The 17,982-nt window shown below is 38.1% G+C and overlaps 1 protein-coding gene across 1 annotated transcript in view; it reads left to right on the forward strand.

Annotated features, from left to right (window-relative positions):
- The window catches only part of SNAP23 (synaptosomal-associated protein, 23kDa), a 39,850-nt gene extending 22,425 nt beyond the window's left edge, over positions 1 to 17,425 (forward strand). Inside the window, exons 3-8 of the mRNA XM_005860310.2 lie at positions 444 to 485; positions 909 to 957; positions 2,217 to 2,334; positions 13,427 to 13,585; positions 14,325 to 14,469; positions 16,083 to 17,425. Of these exons, the coding sequence (XP_005860372.1) occupies positions 444 to 485; positions 909 to 957; positions 2,217 to 2,334; positions 13,427 to 13,585; positions 14,325 to 14,469; positions 16,083 to 16,148 (579 nt within the window). The 3' untranslated portion in view covers positions 16,149 to 17,425. The remainder of the gene's footprint in view (positions 1 to 443; positions 486 to 908; positions 958 to 2,216; positions 2,335 to 13,426; positions 13,586 to 14,324; positions 14,470 to 16,082) is intronic.
- Positions 17,426 to 17,982: the final 557 nt, after the last annotated feature.

The following is a 17,982-nucleotide window of genomic DNA, read 5'->3' on the forward strand; positions in this document are numbered from 1 at the left end:
CCTGCTCCCACCCCCTCCCCAGGCCTTTCCTGAACTATTGTCTGTCCATGAGCTATGCATATATGCATATAAGTTCATTAGTTAATCTCTGCCTGCCCCCCCCCGCCACCCTTTCCCTCAGAAATACATTGGTTTGTTGCATGGTTCAATGTCTCTGGATCTATTTTGTTCATCAATTTATTTTATTCATTAGATTCCACATGTAAGTGAGATCATGTGATATTTGTTTTTCTGTGATTGGCTTATTTCACTTAGCATAATACTCTCCAGGTTCCTCCATGCTGTCTCAAAGGATAAGAGATACTTTTTTACAGCTGCACAGTATTCTATTGTGTGTGTGGGCAATCTTCAAAACTAGAATGGCATCATTAATATGGCCTGTGATCAGATTTTTTCTTTTTTCTACATGTTTGAGAATGATAAAATTCTTATTTTTTTCCTAGTCTCTGGAAAGTACAAGGAGAATCCTGGGGTTAGCCATTGAGGTAAGAAAGTGTTTAATTATTAAGTTAAATACAGATACTGTGTAGGAGGGATCCTAATATCACAAGCTGAAATTGGTATTAAGAGTTAAGGGCATTGTATCAGTAAGCTTCATTATTTGACACCAGCAATTGATGAAATCATTGTCAAACCATGCACTAACGGGACTTTTCCCCCCATTGACAGTATTGGAATATGACAGGGAAGATCAGTGTATCATGAGTTTGTGATTTAATTGTTTGAGGGGAGGGGGGTAGTATGTTAAAGTATGTTGGTTTGGAGATACTAATTTTCTCTGGTTATACTCCTCTAAGAACTTAAGTTTCTAAATAATTCTCTCCTGTTATTTGTCAGGCCTTACAGTTTTTGTGTCTGTTATTTTTGCTAAGTTTTGTTGTGCTATCAGCTATTTTTCCTTCTTTTAGTCTCAGGATGCGGGAATCAAGACTATCACTATGCTGGATGAACAAGGGGGTGAGTTGAAGTTATTGGCAGAAACTTTTGATTTGACTTATGATGTCAGAAAGCCCTTTCAAATCAGCCATGTATAAAATTAAGCCTTTGGGAATGCTTTCCTTTTGTAAGATAAGAGTGTTTACTTCTTTCTTCTGATTTGAATTATATTATGTTTATTACTAACTAGAGGCCCAGTGCATGGAATTGGTGCATGGGGTGAGGGGGTCCCTCAGCCTGGCCTGCACCTTCTTGCAATCCAGGACTCCTCTCGCAATCTGGGACTGCTGCTCCTAACCACTCACCTGCCTGCTTGCCTGATCACCCCTAACCACTCTGCCTGCCTGCCTGCCTCATTGCCCCTAACCACTCGTCTGCCTGCCTCAGCACCCCTAACCACTCGCCTGCCTGCCTGATTGCCTTTAAGCACTCTGCCTGATTGACCCTAACCGCTCGCCTGCCCGCCTGATCGCCCCTAACTGCTTACCTACTTGCCTGATCACCCCTAACCACTCTGCCTGATCACCCCTAACCACTCTGCCTGCCTGCCTGATCACCCCTAACCGCTCTGCCTGCCTTCTTGATCACCCCTAACTGCTCACCTGCCTTCCTGATTGCCTCTAACTGCCTCAGCCTCTGCCCCCGCCAAGGCGGCTTCGTCCGGAAGGACGTCCAGAATGATGTCCGGAAGGGCGTTTGGCTATCTGGTCTAATCAGCATATTACCCTTTTATTATTATAGATTGGAGGTAGGGACAACAATGTCGAGTTGTATACCAGTCATTTTTTTGGTAGTAGGACTTATCCTGTGCATTATATATATACATTAGATATTGTGATATTTTTGCATTTTCAGAAATCAAGTCCTTAAATAGGTCTAGATTCCAGTGAGCTTGGAAACATTCCATTTGAATTGGCCTTGAATCATCTGGTCTAGTTTTTACTAGTCTTATGACAGCCCACAGGTTTTGAACCTATTCATTGATAGAAATGCTGGGGATCTGGTCTGGCCACAGTACACTTAATTTGGTTGCAGGGGTGATCTCTAAATAAATCCTCACATGCTCTTATTATACAGATTTCTTTAGAACAGATCTTTGCCTAGTAAGAGTCCAGGTGCCTCAGGATTAGTATGTGAAAGATTGCTTTAATGTTGGACAGTATGTAAAACCTCCTGGCACTAATACAGTCACTATGGTGTGTTATTGTTGGATTCAAGGTTGAAGTTTGCTGTTTTATAATAATAGCATTATGAATGTAACTTCCACAATTTATTCTTAGAACAACTAAACCGCATAGAAGAAGGCATGGATCAAATAAATAAAGACATGAAAGAGGCAGAGAAGACTTTAACAGAACTCAACAAGTGCTGTGGTCTTTGTGTCTGCCCATGTAATAGGTGAGTTGATAAACCAGGACCTTTAAAAAATAATTTAAAGTAAGAGCATCCCTCCCTATCCCCTTCCCACACCCGTCCCCCCCATCCCCAAAGAAGGTAATGAAGTGTGACTGGGCCTAAATAAGGAAATTTGTTAGATAAACTTAAGCTATTTCTCCCTCAGGCAGATCAAGCTTTTCATGTAAATGGGCAGATTCACTGAAAACCATGGCTTAAATTTGATCAATTCTTGGATCAAGTTCCAATTTCTTTTTTAGTAATACACAAAAAGATTGGGAGATATACATCTGGATAATACAGAGAGGATGGAATTAATGTTTTTTCCTTTCAAACAAGGAGGATTAACAAAATATATATTCTGTGGTAGGCGCGTGAGGATGGCCAGGGGAGTAAAGGACTTGGGCCCTGTCTTCAAAAGACAACCCTATGGTTGGATGTATGAGGAAGAATAGCAAAGCGTAAAAAATATATAAATCTAGTGCTAGATGATGTGTTATCAACTAAGGCAAAGGGTACAGAATTGATAAAGGTTGATTTGTAGAACATCTTATAGGAAAGACTAGAGGCCCAGTGCACGAAATCGTGCATGGGGGGAGGTCCCTCAGCCCAGCCTGCACTCTCTCGCAATCTGGGACCCCTCAGGGGATGTCCGACTGCTCATTTAGGCCTGATCCCGCAGGGATCTCTGTGGGATAGGGCCTAAATGGGCAGTTGGACATTCCTCTCACAATCCGGGACCACTGGCTTCTAACCGCTTGCCTGCCTGATTGCCCCTAACTACACTGCATGCCTGCCTCATCACCCCTAACCACTCACTTGCCTGCCTCATCACCCCTAACCACTCACCTGCCTGCCTCTTCGCCCCTAACCACTTGTCTGCCTGCCTGATTGCCCTTAACCACTTGCCTGCCTGCCTTATGGCCCCTAACTGCTCGCCTGCCTGCCTCATTGCCCCTAACGACTCTGCCTGCCTCATGGCCCCTAACCGCCTCTGCCTGCCTGCCTCATTGCCCCTAACCACTTGCCTGCCTGCCTCATCGCCCCTAACTGCCTCTGCCTGCCTGCCTGCCTCATGGCCCCTAACCACTCACCTGCCTGCCTCATCACCCCTAACCACTCACTTGCCTGCCTCATCACCCCTAACCACTCACCTGCCTGCCTCTTCGCCCCTAACCACTTGTCTGCCTGCCTGATTGCCCTTAACCACTTGCCTGCCTGCCTTATGGCCCCTAACTGCTCGCCTGCCTGCCTCATTGCCCCTAACGACTCTGCCTGCCTCATGGCCCCTAACCGCCTCTGCCTGCCTGCCTCATTGCCCCTAACCACTTGCCTGCCTGCCTCATCGCCCCTAACTGCCTCTGCCTGCCTGCCTGCCTCATGGCCCCTAACCACTCACCTGCCTGCCTCATCACCCCTAACCACCTCTGCCTGCCTGCCTCATTGCCTCTAACCACTTGCCTGCCTGCCTGATTGCTCCTAACTGCTCACCTGCCTGCCTGATCACCCCTAACCGCTCGCCTGCCTGCCTCATCGCCCCTAACCACTTGCCTTCCTGCCTGATGGCCCCTAACCACTCTGCCTGCCTGCCTGATCACCCCTAACTGCCTCTGCCTCAGCCCCCGCCACCACAGCTTCGTCGGGAAGGACGTCCGGAAGGTCGTTTGGCTGTCTGGTCTAATTAGCATATTATGCTTTTATTATTATAGATAGGACTTGAATTAGGCTCTGAGTGATTAGAAGGATCTGGATGGACATGGAAGAACAGAAGGCATTTTCTGTGGGAGATTTAATGTAAACAAACATAACAGACAATCTTGATTTAACTGAGCTGCATCATTTATATAGATGAGAAGTGGAAAATAAGACATAAGTAGGCTGTAGAGTAACTTGAATGCCAGAGTAAGGAGTTGATGGTTTGGAGGGAATATATAACTACACACCAGAAGACTAGTTAGAAACTTTTTGTAATCTAGGCCTGTGAAGTAAGACCTTATCATTGAGATTAGAGAGAAAAATGTAAGTCAGATTCTTTTTAAATCAGCTGATTGTATATCAAACACGAGGAAGGAAAACTCAAAACAGACTCCAAAGATCTGAGATTTCTAGTAAACTAGGAGATAAAAGTCTTTAAACCATTTGTATATAGTGTATGAGATTATGCTTGACAGGAAGGAATTCTTTCTTCTTGGTGACTCCATTTGAATATTTAAATTCTTTACTTATTCTAGGGTAAATCAAACTCCATGGTGTTGACAAATATTATATTATTCAGATCACACTGAGGTTTGGACTAAGTCAATTAATCATTATCTTACCTTCTGTTGGAGCTCATCTTTGTTTTAAGAAGTAATTAACAAAAAAACTTTGAACTTTATCCTTAAAGGGCAGTGTCTGGAGATTGAATGGCTATCATAACTGCTGAAGAGTATTCATCTTCTAAGAGCTTCATAAGCTTTCATACTTCCATCTAGTTGTCTCAGGGTGTGGTAAACCAAGAATGGGATACAAAGGTTTACAGACTCAGCATTTTTACTCCCCAAAGGAGTTAGTAATGGAGGAACTTTTGTTATACTGTCATAATTTCTGATAAGTGCTTTCATGTGATAACCTTCTCTGTGCCATTGCTACTAGAGAAAATAGAGTTAAGTTGCTTTGATTAACTTCAGTGTTGCTTTAGGCACAAGAAGTTACGATTTGACAGTGTTCTATCTATGCTTGTCCATTGGCTTCCTATTCTAAGACAAGTCTGTTGATCTCTTTAGACCTTGGATAAGTCTCCAAAATTGCATATTTTATTAACTATGACTGTCATTCAGGGTTTAATAGATTACTATAAGCAAACAAGTTAGAAATGCACAGATTTTTTTTATCCAAATGCTTAACTATGTTTTTCAGACTTATCCTTTTCTCCTGTGTACTGTGTACCCTCTTGGAAGAGTACAGAGAAAAAATAAATTAATTTTAGTTAGATTAGATATTAAGAGAATAGCAAGGAGGAAGAATTCCTCCCTAGAACCTACAGCAAAATCAGTTCTCAGTCAGCAGTTGAACAGGAAGAGCAGTGAATCCTAAGATGGTCTAATATCATAGAAAGTGGGAAATGAAACTACAGAAGTATTAATTTTATTTCTCTTTGTGTATCCCAGCCAAGCATGGGCCAGATTTTCTTGGACACTTGTGAAAGAGAGGATAGAGTATGGTCCTGAAGCAGTCTTTCACCTCTAACCTCAGCAGAACTCTTTCTCAGAGGGTCAAGAGAAGGCAGTTCTTAACAGATGGAATCAAGGGGTTACTATAATAGAACAGTTGTTCCCTGAAGAGGAGAGAGTTAGAGATGTCTGATTGTAATTCCTTCCACCTATCTTTTCTTTATGTCTGAGTCCTTGGCCTCTAAGGTATCTCTTGTCCTCAGTTATATCTGCTCTCATTTCTGTCAGTGTTTTGACCTTTCCAGTTTCATCTGCTGGTTTCCGTTTAGGCTTTTCATATAAACGGCCATACCATGAGCTTCTCAAAGGTCAATACAGGGTCTTAATTTTCTTCGTAAAAGGCTATTACTAATTCTGGTATTAGTAATAACAACTCGGGTCCAGTCTCTTGCCTATCATTCAGAAATCTAAAAGACTCTGAAAGCCAAAGGTTTGGTTTTTTTATTTGTCTTTTTCATAATGTGGTACCACAATTCATTGATTAGGCCACACAATGTAACCGGAACTGAAGCTTTTTATATTCTTTATTACACTTAATATGTCAGTTTGTTTCACTGCAGAAATATTGTTGTATTTGATCATGTGGTACTGCTCAAAATGTTTCACATCCAAGGGTTTGGATAAGAGCTGTGGGCCTATAATGTTAATTTAGACTCTTACTATTCTAAGCACTTTCAATTTAATCCTAACAGTAACTTTAATATGAGATAGATTTTCTTATTTTCACCATTTTACATTTGGGGAAACGTAGGCACAAAGAGGCTACACTAGCAAGCAGAAGAGCTGAGATTCAAAACCAGGCAGAGCTCTAGCTTTTAACTATATCCTACATTTCTTGACCTTGGCAACAAAAGAATGAACTTTTTTGTTGTAGCTGTTGTTAGATGTATTGCTCTATAGAAAATGTCTTGAGTAGATTTGTTCTTTGAGATTTTTGTATTTGTTTAGTAGTTTTCATTGAAGCCAGGTCAGCAAATCTTTTTTTTTTTTTAATTTTAAATAAGACATGGAAATAGCTTTACTTAACAGGACCTTATATTAGAAGGGAATTGTAACTTCAGCTAATTTTTTTAAAGAATTACTAGATTTTAAAAATAAGACTACCAGGATTAAACTTTAAAATTGTGAATAAATGTCATGTTAGCTTGCTACTATTTGAATCCTACTAGTAAAAGCAAAATATCGCATATCCTTATTAAAAATTTTATATCTTTGTGAATAACTTTGAAGAGTTGTAATTCTAATTAACAAGAGTTTAAAAGGAGGCAGACTTAAAATGGGAAGTTTCAGATTAGTAAACTGCCTGTTTAACCATTCTCAGGCAAGGTATCCTTCTGTCTTTACTTGCCTCTCTTCAGTTTGTGCTTATGTCAAAGATAATAGCACATAGTTTGAAGGCAAATTGGTATTTCTGGATCATTTCCTAGAGAAGTTCAAATTTGGTACTATAAATTTTATACTATTCCAATCCTGTGTCATATTGAGGTATAAATATTCAGCTCTGATTGGTTAAAATAACATTGAATTATATTTTAGTTCACATTTGAGTTCACTTCCTTCATCCTGTTCACTGGAGAGATAGAAAGATGAGTAAGGCATATCTCTGGTTTTATTTATCATTACTCTATTATTGTGCCTCACATGGTACCTAATATATAGTAGGTGCTCAAAATATTTGTTGATGAATGTCCTTGAGAAACTTGTTGGCTGATGGTCGAGTTGGCATGTAAAATGATTTTTTTAAAATTAAAATACCAACAAAAATTATAAGAGAAATAATTCAGAAAAATCTGTAATCACCAAGAAAAAAGTGAGGAAGTTTTACAACCTCTCCATTAGTATTTGCCTTCTCTTCATATTAATTTGCATAATTTTAGGAAAGAATATTATTACCCAGACATTCTTAGGAAAGATGAAATATGCTCTGATTAAATAGTTTTCTTATTTTTTCTTTTTATCTAGATTCTCAGATGTTGGTTGTTTCTATGGAATCAGGCAGGAATTTAAATGCATTATGTTTTGAAAACTCTAAAGCTGCTTCTGTTCTGTTTGACTGGCATTCACTATATTCTGCATTTCATTCTCTCACCTAATCTTTTCCTTTCTAATCTGCTTACTAAAAATGAAGATTTAACATCAGAAGCCGGGCTCAGTAACTGATCAGAGGGAACATTAAGATGCAGTCTTATGGCGCAGTTGGGGCTGTTAACCTGCTATCTAAAGGTGATGCTTCAAATGGCTTTTCTGTGCATGTGCATGGATTTTGTGAATGGTGGAGACTGTCCTAAAAACTGTGCTGTGGTGTGTAATGTAAAGTGAATTTGTTCTTGATGGGTACTGTCTGCCAAAATATGGACTTGACAAAAAGGACCTTAACTTATAATACCACCCTTTGACTAATGGCTCTGATAACTAAGATTTTGCTAAATAACATTTAATATTATAAAAATAAAAATACCCCTGAAGCCCTTGCTGGTTTGGCTCAGTGGATAGAGCATCGGCCTGCATACTGAAGGGTCCCGGGTTCAATTCTGGTCAAGGGCACATGCCCGGTGGTGGGCTTGATCACCAGTAGGGAGGTAGCCGATCAATGATTCTCTCTCATCATTGATATTTCTAGCTCTCTGTCCCTCTCCCTTCCTCTCTAAAATAAATAAAAATATAATTTTAAAAAATACCCCTGAAGTTTTCCTAAGGGGTTTTATTTATTTATATATTTACTGTTATTTTGGTTAATCTTCCCCCTGAGGATATTTTTTCCATTGATTTTCTAGAGAGAGTGGAAAGAAAGAAGGGAGGGAGGGAGGGAGGGAGAGAGAGAGAGACATCGATGTGAGAGAGACACATCAATTAGTTGCCTACCACTGTGGCCCTGGATCAAATTGCAGGTATGTGCCCTTTATTGGGAATCGAACCCAAGACCCTTTGGTTGGCGGGCCAACGCTCCAACCACTGGGCACACCAGCCAGGGCCTAAGGGGTTTTAAATAGGTTGATCTTTTTAGAGAATTGCTGTCCTATTGCTGATCAAATGTAAGTGAATTCAGGCTAAATCTATCTCTTTCTATAGACTTTGATTTCAGCATCCTATTTTTTATTAAGTTTTCCTACTCCTATCTGGTTCCAGAATCAAGATTTTCTCTATTAAAGTGTTGCTTGTAATACTTTGGATTCCCCACCATTTAGGCCATTACCAAATTGAGGAATTAGTTGCCCAATCCAGTCATCTTAAATGTCATTTGGAACAAGGTGGGATATGAATTTAAAATGTTACCAATATTTAGTATCTGCTTTTTTAAAATAAAGGTTCCCCCCTCTTTATATATGTTACGATCTGTTCCATAATTTCTAATATGTCATGTGTTAGTTTTCTATAGTTTCATGTTGAATTAATATGGAGCTCACTAATCTTGGTTTTTATGAAAGTTAACCCTCTAGTCAGACTACTGTTTACTATAATGTTTCACTCCTTCATTTTGGATCTTTCTGGGAATTATGAAGAGTGTGGTTAAGTGTTAGAAAATTAAGTATTTGATTTTCACCCTGTTTTTTTCTTGGTCTCCTTTTTCTTCTTCCATGTAATCTGATCATCCAAAACCACATACACACACCCACACACACACACTATAATTGGTATTTATTTTACCCCTTTTCTCCTTGATATGAAAGAAATTTGGCTAATATTCGGCTTGCATTTTGCTGATCAGTTAGTATGAATGCTGACAACCAAAACTAGAAAAAGAAACTGTTAATTTGTTCTTATCTTGATACTTGTTTTCTGCTTTTATAGAAGTTTGTTAAATTAATTAAGGGATATTTTAAATTTTTATTTCAAACCTGTCATTTTTCAATGAGATTTATATGGGGGAAAAATGGTTAAAAGTTATTAGACTTCTTAAACTGATAGAGTTCTTAATTGCATTAAACTATCACAAATTTGAGTAACATTTTATCATGAAGTCTAATTTCTTCCTAGCGGGGCTATAAATTTTATTATGCAAAAGAGTTCTGTTGCAGATCAGAACCTTATTTTAAAAAATATGTTTTTATTTTTATCGACTTTAAAAAGAGGAAGGGGTATGGGGAGAGAAAGAGAATCATCGATCTGCTGCCTCCTGTACACACCCTACTGGGCATGTACCTTGACCGGGAATCGAACCGTGACCTCCTGGTTCATAGTCAATGCTCAACCCTGAACCATACCGGCTAGTCAAAACCATTATTTTTTACTGTAAACCAAAACATCCTGGGCCTAGATGTCTTGTTATGTGAACATATGCCAACTATATTCAGGTACTTATAGATCTCAAAGCTAGGGAATATTAATGGGCCAGAAGAGTAAACATACCAATTGGTAATCTGTGCACTTTAAAGGCATGAACTGTTAACTAAGGATCAGGTTGAGGTTGAAGCCAAAGAATAAAATTTGTTGTCTAATGCTTTACAAAGCAATTTTGCATCCATTATCAACAGAACTTTTCATAGCTCTGTAAACTGTTAAGTATTGTTATTATCTTAGTTTTACATAAAACTCAAGAGATGGAAGTTTGCTTGAGGTTTTACAGCTACTGAATGTCAGGTTTGGGATTAGGGTTCAGGTCAATTTACTGCAAATCTCGTAGCTTTTTAGAAAATATATTTTTATTGATTTCAGAGAGAGGAGAGGAGAGGGAGAGAGAGAACTATCAATGGTGAGAGAGAATCATTGATTGGCTGCCTCCTGCACACTCTCCATTGGGGGTAAAGCCCAAAACCTGGGCATGTGCCCTGACCAGGAATCAAACTGTGACCTCCTGGTTTATGGGTCGATGCTCTACCACTGAGCCACACCAGCTGAGCTAAATCTTGTAGCTTTAAAAAAAAAAAGAAAAATTCCTGGTTTGTACCTTTGCTTCCTCTAGATCAGGGGTGGGGAACCCTTTTTCTGCCAAGGGCCATTTGGATATTTATAACATCATTCGCAGGCCCAGACAAAATTATCAACTAAAAAATTAGCCTGCTGTACTTGGTCAAACATTTAATTAACTGACTCCTAATGCCTTGGCAGGGCCAGACCAAATGATTTCACAGGCCTTATACAGCCCTCGGGTTGGACGTTCCCACCCCTGCTCTAGATCAATTCTTCAGTGTCTCAATATATAGAAAAACAAAGACTATTACGGTAATCTAAAATATTTCTTCTAAAACAGATTGTAAGTCCCTTGGAACAGTGTTAATCTTCCCTGCCTGGGTAGCTAATGACCTAAAACAGTAACAACAAAAAATTCCCAGGCTTCACTTCATACATATTGAAGCAGAATTTTTATAGTGTAACCTGTGCACCTGTATGTTCAAACCATCCAGGTCACTCTGGTGCTCAAATTAGGAGAATATTACCTTTAAAGCATTTAAGACCCTTTGTAAGAAGACAAATTAAATTAAATTAAATTAAAGCCATTATTATTTTTATTAGTTTGGCAGCTACCTGACAATGCCCTTAAAAATTGGTAACTTTCAAAGGTGTTCTAATTTGGTGGGAGAAGCTCCAGGGTAATATTGGCAGGTGGCAGGATCATGAGCAACTAGAAGGTATTACCCAGAGTGGAGGTGCTGAAAGAGAAATGGACCTATCACAAGGGTGAAGATATGAAACCAACAGCATTTAAAAATCACTTCTTCATAAACATGCAACCTGTTTAAAAATAAACATGACAATCCAATGCAAAGCTGTAAAAAAAAAAAAATTCAAAGTCAGCTTTTTGTATAATTTTTCCTTGATATTAGAAGAACATCTTCAGAGATCCATTCCTCTTAAAGGGATAAGGGTTTAGTAACCAGTCTGATTCTTCATTTATAGACTGGCTTAATTGAACCTCATTCATATCATGTTAAAACAGTTTGTTTGCATCTTATGCCCCTTATATCTAATTGTGAAAGGAAGAATTCTAAAAAATTTAAGGAATTTCAAATATTATCTCTTAAAGTTGAGAAGGAGGTTGGAACATGTATATATCTCCTGATAGACCAAGAGCCCACAAGTCCTGTCTTAATACATAAAGAGTAGACTTTCAGAAACATGGTGTCAATATTTAGTGACTTATGGATTCCAGCCCTCAGTTTTTGACCTTTTCTACAATCTGACATGCTGATAAAAATCCCACTTATCTTATATTACTCCTATTATAATATATCTGGTTATTCACTTTCTGAAAAACTAATGTTTATTTTGTTTACTAGCTATTACTCTGCTTTAGAATTTTGCCTGAGATCCACCTTATTAACAAAGAATACATGTAAATCGGTTTCACCAAACTAACAGATAATTATACATTTAAAAATATATAATCCCACCTTGTTCCAGGAAAGATTTATCATAGCTTATTATTAGACAGAGTAATTAATAATAAAACATAATAGCATACATTGGAAATTAATTGTGAGAATTTAAAGTGGAACCAGGAAAGGCACTTTGAGAACTAGCTCTTCAGTGTTCATAGATTTGTTTACCTTTTCAGTGCCTCTTATCAAAAAAATAGTAGTACCCTTTCTTTAGCATTAATGATTAAGGTCCAAGATCTAATTCTGTGTTTGCAAAAAATGAATCCTCACATGTCTATTAAAGAAGGAGCCACTATTTTTATAAAATCTCTCCTCTGCTTCTGTAGTTTCAAAACTTCCTCATTAACATATTATGTGGAATAAATCAGAGGCCAGTATTATAGCCATATTCTGCTTTGTTTATGTATATAGAAAAAAAACTAAAATTGTATGAGTGAAACTGTACATACTCAATCAGTAAAACGTTTTATTTGTGTTATTTTTTTGTAATAGCTATTTTTTCTTTTCTTTTTTTAAATTTATTGATTTCAGAGAGGAAGGGAGAGGGAGAGAGAGATAGAAACATCAATGATGAGAGAGAATCATTGATTGGCTGCCTCCTACTTGGGATTGAGCCAGCAACCTGGGGCCTAATGACTTCTTGGTTCCTGGGTTAATGCTCAACTGCTGAGCCACTAGGTCAATAGTCAACTGCTGAGCCACACCCGATTGGGCTGTAATAGCTATTTTAAAGTCACTTAAGTATACCCACTGCTATTTATACCAGTTTGAGTAGTAAATCCCTTGGTAAAATTCTGGCTTTGGCTGATTTTTGGCTATTTCAGTTACATCGAAAGCCTATGCTTTTATTTTTAAGAGGCCTGGATTTAGGATTTTTTTTTTTTAATTAGAAAAAGTAAATTCTTAAATGAAAAAGTCCTAAACCAAAGGATTTATAACTGGTACCAGTTTGGCCAAGATTGTTAGTTATTTATTGGTTTTTTAATTTGGAAGTAATTCATGCCTTTCCTTTATGATGTTTGTTAAGAAATCCTTTTTAAAGTTTTAGTGCAAATTTCTAACTTAATAAAACTGATAAATTGGAACTGCTCTGGTTCAAGTAAGGGGCATTTGGGGTCTAAGTATTGCCTACTCAGCCTTTTTACTCTTCCATCCCTCATCAACCTCTGAGATGCCACCAAGGAACCTCTTAAGGCATCCCAGAACACTTTGCCTAAGAACACTTTTTTCCTTGTGTCCATTAACCTCTTTTCTGGAGAGTGTCAGTGGCTGAGGGAACCTAAAAAATAAAAATACATTTTGTTACTTGCTAACTGCTTAATGAAGATTTGGTGGAAGTACTTGAACTTAAAAAAAATTTTTTTTTAATGTCAGTGGGCATTAAAATTCATCTTTATTCCTATGCCATATTGTGATGGTTCAGAGTACAGATAATCTAGATCTAGCTGTATGTATATGGCTATTATGGTAAGGGTACAAAGGTCATCCGGAAGGTAACAAGCACTAATAATTACAACTCTCCCTCTCCTGCTTTTTGGGGTCTCTCTGCACTCCTGACTCTTACAGGACAAAGAACTTTGAGTCTGGAAAGGCCTATAAGGCAACATGGGGAGATGGCGGAGACAACTCTTCTAGCAATGTAGTATCTAAGCAGCCAGGCCGAGTAACAAATGGTCAGCCTCAGCAAGCAGCCACAGGAGCAGCCAAGGATGGATACATTAAACGGTATGCCAGCTCCTTTCAATATTTTTATCCCTTTCCTAAATGAATGGCTCACTGAGGAAGATGGGTATAGTTATACATGAATCCTAACTCATCAGTTAGAAATAGCATTTATTTCATTTTAAAAATTCATTTTAAAATCAGCCTTCTGACAAAATGTTGACTGTGGTATATCGGCATTCAATTATGGATTTTTCTTTATATTTTTCAGCACTTTCCAAATTACTGATGTAAGATGTAAATAAGAAAATGTTTTAAAATGTAACCTCTAGAGCAGGGGTTAACCAAATCCCTATAAGAATAGCTATAAAGAGTCAGATAATAAATATTTCAGACTTTGCAGGCCATACAGTCTTTGTTGCAACTACTCAACTTTGTTGTAGGAAGGTTTGTTAAAACACAAATTGCTGGGATCTACTTCCATTCTGTTTCAGTAGATCTGGAATGGAATGTAAGAATTAGCATGTTTTGTGTCTAAGTTTCCAGGTTATACCGGGAGTCACACTTTGAGAACCACTGTCCCAGAGTTGTTACTTAATTGTCTCTTACATGGCTTTAAGACACTTGCTCTTTTTTATTAGTCTTTCCATTTTTACTATGGAATGCTTCTAATGTAACCTACGTTCCCTTGGGTCTAACACTGCTTAAAGTAATTTTGGTTTCTTGTTTTTATGCAAACTAAATCCAGACTTAGTCCATTTAGAATTCATCAAAAACTGAATTAACTATCTTTTTGTGATAGTATAACAAATGATGCCAGAGAAGATGAAATGGAAGAGAACCTGAGTCAAGTGGGCAGTATCCTAGGAAATTTAAAAAACATGGCCCTGGACATGGGCAATGAGATTGAGGCTCAGAATCGACAAATAGACCGGATCACAGAAAAGGTAAAAGTTTCTTAGTACCATCGGAAAATGAGACATCTAGTATAGTGTTTTAGTAATGGATATTTGTGCTCAGTATTTTGGACCCTGTCCTCACCGGTGTTAAGAGTTTTGATGAAGCAGCCAGTTTTTGCACATTGAAAAACAATAGCTAAGTTCTTCTTTTGCTTATGGCAATTGGTTCATTTTGAAGCCAAGAACTTGGAATGAAATGGTTTCATTTACAATTTTACACATGAAGCTTAGAATCTCTAACCTTTCCCCCGAATGAGCAAGTTAGCTTTTGGAGTTGTTTTTATTGTTGTTGTTGTTGTTAAATAATAAATTAGTAAGTTCCTGAATTCTCATAAGTCCGTAAGGTAAAAATCAGTTCTGCAGAATGGTTCATGTGGAATGGGCACACAAAATAAGAGTCCTGTGAGTAATGAAAAAGGGTGATTGCTTTTTTTTTAACTTCACATAATGTAAAAGACACTGCAAGTGAAATTGTGTTCAATGTTTTGATGTGTCTTATCTAAATGCCATTCTTATTCATTGTTACTTATTGAAGTATCAGTGTACTTTAAAGCATAGGGTAAGTTTTTAAGCTTGACTCACTGTTGAGTCACTTAAAATGGATTTTATTGAGGCAAATGATGCTTTCAAAGGGGTTTAGGCTACATATTACCCATCATTTTAATTCATATATTGATGTGGCTGTGGTAATACATCTGTTCTAAAGGTCTTGGGGAAGGTTATTTCAATCTCTGTGTTAGACTTAGGATAACTCCAAATGGGATTCTATGATTCCGTTCAGAGGACTCCCACAAGGTCAGATCAGTAGCAGGGAAGAGCATTCTTATATTTTGTTGCATCTAAATATCATTGATTATAAGATGTATCCCAGTTTCAGACATGTTAAACTGTGAAAAAAATGTAGAATTCATGAAATACTGGCAAGTTACCCTAGCTGGTTTGGCTCAGTGGATAGTATCACCTGCAGACTGAAGGGTCCCAGGTTCCATTCCAGCCAAGGGCACATGCCCAGGTTGCTGGCTTGATCCCCAGTAGGGGGTGTGCAGGAGGCAGACGGTCAATGATTCTCTCTCATCATTGATGTTTCTATCTCTCCCTCTCCCTTCCTCTCTGAAATCAATAAAAGGACATTTTTTAAAAAAAAAAGAAATACTGGCAAGTTCTGTTATACCTTCATCATATTTATACACCCAGTTTTTTCCAAATTAATTTGATATTGTCAGTTCTTGCCTAAGATGAATTTTGTAATGTAACTTTGTTTCCTGAATTTCCTGAGTGTATCAATTACTCCAAGTGTATGAAATTTAACTTTTTTAATGTTTTTTTAAAAATTTATTTTTAGAGAGAGAGGAAAGGAGAGGGATAGAGAGATAGAAACATTGATGAGAGAGGAGAGAAGAACATCATTGATTGGCTGCCTACTGAGGATGGAGCCCGCAACCCCAGCATGTGCCCTGACCGGGAATCGAAACAGCAGTCTCTTGGTTCCTGGGTTGATGCTCAACCGCTGAACCATAGTGGCCAAGCTGGAATTTAACTTTTATTAGATTAACTTACCTTGTGAAGTAATGCTGGTGTCTTTCTTTTTTTTTTTTTTTCAGGCTGACACCAACAAAGATCGTATTGAAGGTGCCAATGCCAGAGCAAAGAAACTCATTGACAGCTAAAGTACTGCTGTACTTCTTTACCATTTATTCACTTATCTAGCTCTTCCTTCAGAGTCATTGCCTTTTCAGAGTTTGAAATTTTGGTTCCACACTCTTCTAATCAGGAGATAATGTGGAAGAGGGGCAAGGAGTCACAGGCCCCCCCCCCCCCCCCCGTTTTTTATTTTCTTTTTTCCTTGAGGGTAGACTGCTGCTCAGCCTTCCTTCTAATATTTTCTTTCTCAGTTTATACTCTTAGCTTGGTTTTTATACATCATATATAGCATTGTTTTTCACCCTCCTCATTTACTGGAGTAGGTTTTTGTGCTTTCATGATTTGGAAGCATTGCCAAAGACAGCCAAGAAATAGGAAGCTGGGGACAGGGGTGGGGGAGTGCAAGGAGGAGAAGCAAGAGCTAAGAGGTTGTTACCTCAGTAAAACCTTCAGGCCACAAAGCAGTAAGTTGCATAGCCGCAGTTAAGATCTAGTTGGGTTTAGATTTTAAGTTGCAGTTATTGCCAATTTAGGCTATTACTTGGTTTTGGAGCTTTTATATACAATATTTTTGTTATACATCACAACTTTGCAACCTCTGCTTCAAAAAAGAATGGGATGAGTTTTCTTAAAGTGAGTTTAATTCCTGAACTCTTGATGATTCATATATGTACATAGAGTCTGTGATCACATTTCATATTGCACCATACAGGAACAAATGAATTGCTTTTTATTTTCATATTATTAGTATCATGGTTCTAATTCAAGCCTATTAACCTCATAAATTTGTCATTAGTCTTTGAAGAAAAATATTTAAATGTGTATTGTAACATGAGAATTTCTGTCTAAAGCAGGGCTTAAAATTTTGGGGGAATGTTTGACAAAATATTTCACATGATTTCAGATTTACCTCAATGCCAAGAATTATGTTTAGATAGGAAAATATAAACTTGTTTTGATCTCAGGTAGAAAAATCATTAGATTACTTTGAGTTTTATGTAGATTTAGACTTTTGAAAAACTAGAATTCTGTTTAACTAAAATTGATTTGGAAAATTATGCCTTTGTTTTTATTATTGATGATTGCACTATCATTCTTTTAGCCTTGTGTATTGAACTATGTTCAGAATCACACTTGTTTAGATCCTGAACAGTGTTATAAGAATCTGATTGGTATTTGTCACCTTTATTTAAAAGCTGGCACCTGTACACATCAAAACTATTAATGTGGTTTGGTTTGACCGATAACCACTGCTTGATCCTTACAATTAAATTTTGTAACTAATGGAATTGTTCTTTCAAAATAGGTGTGTTTCTGACTTTTTTGGAGGGGGGGGGGCAACCATTTCATCAGCTCTTATGTAACAAATTGAGTAAAGGAAAGGTCCATAAATCAAGAAGCACTCCCAAGAGAAAGCATCTTTACCATTTTTACTGGAAGTACTGGTAGGACTTTCCATTCTATGATTTGTCATGAGGTACATTTTAATCATTACTAGTCTTTTACTCATTTGAGCTTCAATACACTAATGACTGAAAGGATGTGCCGCACCAGCACGGCCAAGGGTGAACCTGAGTGGGGGCGGCTGAAAGGCTTAGAAAAGACAGACAAGAGAATGAAAGCCGGGTCTTGGTGGGAGGCTGCTTCTCTGAGAGACAGTGACTGCGCCCACAAGCCATGTCTTTATTTTATAGCAGATTCCACCAGGCAAAGTAAAGGCGTGGTCAAGATGTTTACAACATTCTCGTGGGTTTCAATCCTACTCAACTACATGCACCTGAACTCTGATCAAGCCTACATCACTCAGGCACGTGGGGCCACGTGTTTGGACCATAGGTTCAAGCTTACAACTATAGCTGT

The sequence above is a fragment of the Myotis brandtii genome, unplaced genomic scaffold (assembly GCF_000412655.1).
Source record: "Myotis brandtii unplaced genomic scaffold, ASM41265v1 scaffold133, whole genome shotgun sequence".
NCBI lineage: Eukaryota > Metazoa > Chordata > Mammalia > Chiroptera > Vespertilionidae > Myotis > Myotis brandtii.